Consider the following 5137-nt stretch of genomic DNA (forward strand, 5'->3'; position numbering starts at 1 on the left):
TGCACAGAGAGCATGACATTGCCTTGATCTAACCAACAACAAAACAAAAACGCTCTTTTATTATCACTTCTTTAAAGCAGATACACTGCTTTTTCAGCCATCCCAATTCCTTTTGCTATAGTACCCGGTACTCTCTTTGCAGCGCATTCCTTTCTCACACAGAGGGAAAAGAAATTAAATTAAAAAAATATACTTCAACAAGCTGATGTGTCTAGAATCTACATCTAAATCTAGATTAGGATCTAGATCTTTCCTTTGTTGTAGACAATTGGGCTAATGGGTTAGCCTATTGCGATTCGGAAATCCCCTTCGTTCTTACTCCTATTTTCAGATATTCATGATGTCATAACACCTCGAGTCGACTTTCGAGAACCCGGATGAGAGTGTAGCAGAGTCAGGAGCTACAATTTTCGCACAGGGACGTAAGACTATCTGCTGGGGTTGAAAGAATCATTTTTAGAATATCTTTTTGGCCCATCTGTGTTCACATAAATTACCTGTTGGCAGATTGTTGTACTTCAAGATGACTACTCCAGCCAGGCGGCGTCTAATGAGAGATTTCAAAAGGTAGGTCGATGTTTTCCAGTGCTGTTTTCTATTATCGACACCATAGCCTAGTCCCTAAACAAACATGGCTGCCATTATGAGTAAAGCAAAACAAGTGGACAGTCATTGTCAGTCAGCATAATAAAATGTTTTTGATACTTACTCTAGACCCATTAACTTGCGTAAAACTGAACTGAAAAATATATTAGCACAGTTAGCGTGTTTGTCGTATATGATACATCTAGATCTATGATACTGTAGGCCTACTTGTACTTGTAGGCCTACCACCACTGGTTGAGGCGAGGTTGTGTTTGTTGTTATAAAATACTAATAAGTTACGAATAGTAGTAGTAGTAGTAATAGTCTATCTCTAGAGTTAGAGACTAGAATCTACACTCCTAGCCTAGATCTAGCTAGACTCTAGGCTAGTAGGAGGCTATTAATAACTACGATCCCTAATAACTATTACCATATTGGCCTACTCGTAACTCCTTGGCCTTGACTCTTTGTTGACTGCTAGACTCACTAACATGCAGAAAGAGTAAGAAAGAGGATATAGAAAGAAAGTTCAATGAAAGGTCAAAGGAGGCTCGTATAAACACAAGAAACTTACCATCTCAGTACTTCTGAAGACATGAAAACTACACTGTAGCCTACAGCGAGCACCTGAGACACCTCTGTTATTAGCCCTAATAGATGAAGTATTTCCGCCGTCTATTTTTGTCGTCTTCCGGGGTTTCCCCCTAGACTGTTGAGTTTCCCTCGCCACGACTCGCCAGTAACTGTTGACAAAGGATCTCGCCGTGTTTGGGTTTTTTTTTTGGTTAGATTTCTAGTTTTGTGTTATCACAAATTATTTATTATCATACAATCTCAGCGTTATCATACACCTTTTCCTCAAAGTTGTATACACACACACGCGCGTGCGCACAAGCACACACACTCTCTCACGCACACAAACGTGCGCACACACAGCGCAAGCAGTCGGCGATGAAACCTAGATCTAATGACGAAGCCCATGGCACGCTTTGTGAAAAAGTAGGCGGGCCTGCCATGGTGGTGAGTTGAGATCTAGTCAACTGGCGAGGGAAGCCCCGGAAGACTACAAAAATAGATTGTCGAAATGCATCATCTATATTAGGGCCACTCACAGAGGTGTGCCAGTGCTCGCTGCAGCTTCATGTCTTCTGAAGTATGATGATGCTGTAGCTGACTGATAGTAATAGCCTAGATAGTAGCTTTTTTTAGACTTAGAAAAAGTATTGTATTGTCAATATAATTGTGCTGCAGTGCAGCAGCTGTTGCCTAATCTTAGCTTAACGTGGCCGAGGAAGTGTGCAGCGTACCACAGGAAGTAACATGCCCTGTCGTCACGGCTGATTGGCTGTAAACATGGGGGTTTGGTGGGGGTATAGTTATCAGCTGAGATATTTTCAGATTTATTTACCTACCTGACTGCTAATGAAAAATGACCATACACGGCTCAACAGATGATAAGAAGCATATTATAAAACCATCCTTTAAAGAAGGTCAGGGTCTTTCTAAAATGCCCTTTATGTAAGGCCTGCGCGCTTCCTGGCCGAAGTAAGTCTGCCTTTTTTACAACAGGTAGCCTGGCTAGGGCAATCAGGCTTCCTGGGCTAAATACTTTCATTATTCTGTTCTTGGGAGTAAATTTTGCACTTCACGTCAGGTCAACATGTTGGATTTACACGCACAAGTTTCGACCTTGTTTTCTCTGTCCTTTGCAGTTTAAAACCGATGATTGATTTCTTTAAAAAAAAAAAAATATAAATCACATCCAGAAAAACATTTTTCTTATGTATTCTGGTAATTTTTTTGAGCAAAACTGAACCCGGTCTTCGCTGCTGTAAAAAATGGGACCCCGAGAGCAGTGCTATCGCACGTGGAGGTTACTGACTGATTTACAATGGGGGTACCCTCTTTGAGCTTTAGATATGAAGGCGAATTTGACATCGTTGATTCTTCAAACTTGGCAAATTATCAGAGAAGAGGTCAAACTAAAGATCTCATTTTGTTCGGTTCAAGTCAACATAAAACTTGTGGAAATGATTTCGGCAAAATTTGTCATTGTTAAGGCCAGGATGCTTGTAAAGTGTTGATCTGCATGGACCAGATAGCAAGTTTTGAATGTGAGAACCAGACATTCAATCATGTTAAATGAGACATTAGAGAAGGGGGTATCATTTGTCTGACTGTAAAGTACAGAAGTTGATGTCAGGGCAAGGACATCAACTGCTGAGATTACAGTGTAGGCCTGGCGGTTTGGTGCTGCACCTTCTTTTGTAGAAGACAGGGCAGTCAGTCCAGCCTCTGGACTTTCACCATTGGGGGTATTTGAAGGACGAGATGAAAGGGAAAACCTTCAAAAGTATTCTCAAGACTTAGAATTGAAGCCATCATGGAGGTAACAAGATAGAGTTTCCCTGAGCCAAGTCGGCAGGTAACTGTCAATTTCCTTCAGAGTGTCAGAATGTGCTTTACTTGAAATTGGGGGCATCTGGATATACCTTGTCACTTTGTGGCTGTCATATTCTATTGTTAATAATTGCATAATAAATCCGAATGGATTTTCCAGGTTTCTGCAAACTTTGGTGTTAGTATCATTCTTCATAATGGTTTTATCAGTTTTCTTATGGACACTCTTTTTTTCTGGTCACCTGGTATCTTCAAATGTTGATGTTTGGTTTTAAATTTGTTTGTGTTTTTGTTTTGTTTTCAGGCTTCAAGAGGACCCGCCTTCTGGCGTGAGTGGAGCTCCTTCAGACAATAACATTATGTTGTGGAACGCAGTAATATTTGGGTAAAGGGACTCTCTTTGTACTTTTTTATTTCTTTGTTTTTTTTGGTTAGAGTTTTTTTGCACTTTCAACGTAAATAGGTCTTTTGAATCCAAGTGCCGCCAAATATTACAGGTGTTTTATTTGAGGAGTAACACAGGGGAAAAAGGAAGAGGAGAGGTAAGGATGATAGATGTTTGATAGGAAAAGAAGGAGCAAACCAGACCCGAGCACCCACCATCCACCCAGTAAACTAAGTTGACAAGTGACCATTGGAGCAGGTTCGACTGTATATATTTATATATATATGTGTTTGTGTGTGTATAGGCCTATTACTTTTGTAATTATACATAGGTTCTAACATGTAATTTAAATGTAAGATTTAATTTTAATATTATTGTGTAATCCAGCACTTTAAGTGGATTTTAGGTACTATAAAATATATTATTATTTATTAAAAAAAAAAATTTCTTTTGATATATTTTCAGTGGGGAAAGTGGGAAATAATCGATAATAGCTAATCTATTTTCACTCTTTTTCTCTCACCCAGGCCTCATGATACCCCTTTCGAAGACGGTACTTTTAAACTGACCATAGAATTCACAGAAGAGTATCCAAACAAGCCCCCCACAGTTCGGTTCATTTCCAAGATGTTTCATCCAAATGGTAAGTCTTGAATGCTGTAAGTATTTCTGCTGTAGTGAACAAAGTGGGGAATACTGTTAAGTATTCTTGCTGTAGTGAACAAAGTGGAGAGTACTGTAAGTATTCTTGCTGTATTGAACAAAGTGGGGAGTACTGTAAGTATTCTTGCTGTAGTGAACAAAGTGGGGAGTACTGTAAGTATTCTTGCTGTAGTGAACAAAGTGGAGAAATCTGTAGGTATTTGTGCTGTAGTGAACAAAGTGGGGAATACTGTAAGTATTTCTACTGTAGTGAACAAAGTGGGGAATACTGTAAGTATTTCTACTGTAGTGAACAAAGTAGGGGATACTGTAAGTATTTCTGCTGTAGTGAACAAAGTGGGGAATACTGTAAGTATTTCTACTGTAGTGTACAAAGTGGGGAATACTGTAAGTATTCTTGCTGTAGTGAACAAATGGGAAATACTGTAAGTATTCTTGCTGTAGTGAACAAAGTGGGGAATACTGTAAGTATTTTTGCTGTAGTGTTATAGTTCCCCACAGAGAGATGGCCAAGAACATTCAACCTTGTTAAAGGAATCTCAAAGGAGCCAGCAAGAAAGATTCCATTATATAGATAAGGGAAGTTGGGAAGGGGGAGGGGGTTATATGTGCATATGCTGTGATAATGGCAGGCGTCAGTCATACTTACCCGTTGCCATGAGAATGTTCATCTTATTGAGACCAGTGTTTCACCAATTAAAAACAGATATATTTGTGCCTACAGTTTATGTGGATGGAAGATAAGTTTAGATATCCAATTTGTGTCCACACTTTATGCGGATGGAAGATAAGTTTAGATATTTGTGTCAACAGTTTATGCGGATGGAAGATTAGTTTAGGTATAAGTTTAGATTTCCTATTTGTGTCCACAGTTTATGCCGATGGAAGTATATGTTTAGATATCCTACAGAACCGATGGAGTCCTACCTATGATGTGTCTGCCATTCTGACCTCAATCCAGGTAATACATTTCTCCTTTTTCTTGTTCCGCTAATGGGAATCTAAGGTCAACTTGCATCATTGTCATCATCATCATTGTTGTTGTTGTTGTTGACGGGCAGCAGGGAGGGAGTTTTACTGCAGAAATCACCACTTGGGGTTGGG

The 5137-nt window shown here is 39.5% G+C and overlaps 1 protein-coding gene across 2 annotated transcripts in view; it reads left to right on the plus strand.

Moving 5' to 3' along the window:
- Positions 1 to 342: 342 nt before the first annotated feature.
- The window catches only part of LOC101852335 (ubiquitin-conjugating enzyme E2 A), a 9840-nt gene continuing 5045 nt past the window's right edge, over positions 343 to 5137 (plus strand). The window contains exons 1-4 of one of the 2 annotated variants that reach the window (XM_005102155.3): positions 343 to 567; positions 3290 to 3370; positions 3898 to 4013; positions 4906 to 4994. In XM_005102155.3, the coding sequence (XP_005102212.1) occupies positions 524 to 567; positions 3290 to 3370; positions 3898 to 4013; positions 4906 to 4994 (330 nt within the window). In that variant the 5' untranslated portion in view covers positions 343 to 523. The remainder of the gene's footprint in view (positions 568 to 3289; positions 3371 to 3897; positions 4014 to 4905; positions 4995 to 5137) is intronic. The other variant, XM_005102154.3, reaches the window with a different exon arrangement.

This window comes from Aplysia californica, unplaced genomic scaffold (assembly GCF_000002075.1).
Source record: "Aplysia californica isolate F4 #8 unplaced genomic scaffold, AplCal3.0 scaffold00315, whole genome shotgun sequence".
NCBI lineage: Eukaryota > Metazoa > Mollusca > Gastropoda > Aplysiida > Aplysiidae > Aplysia > Aplysia californica.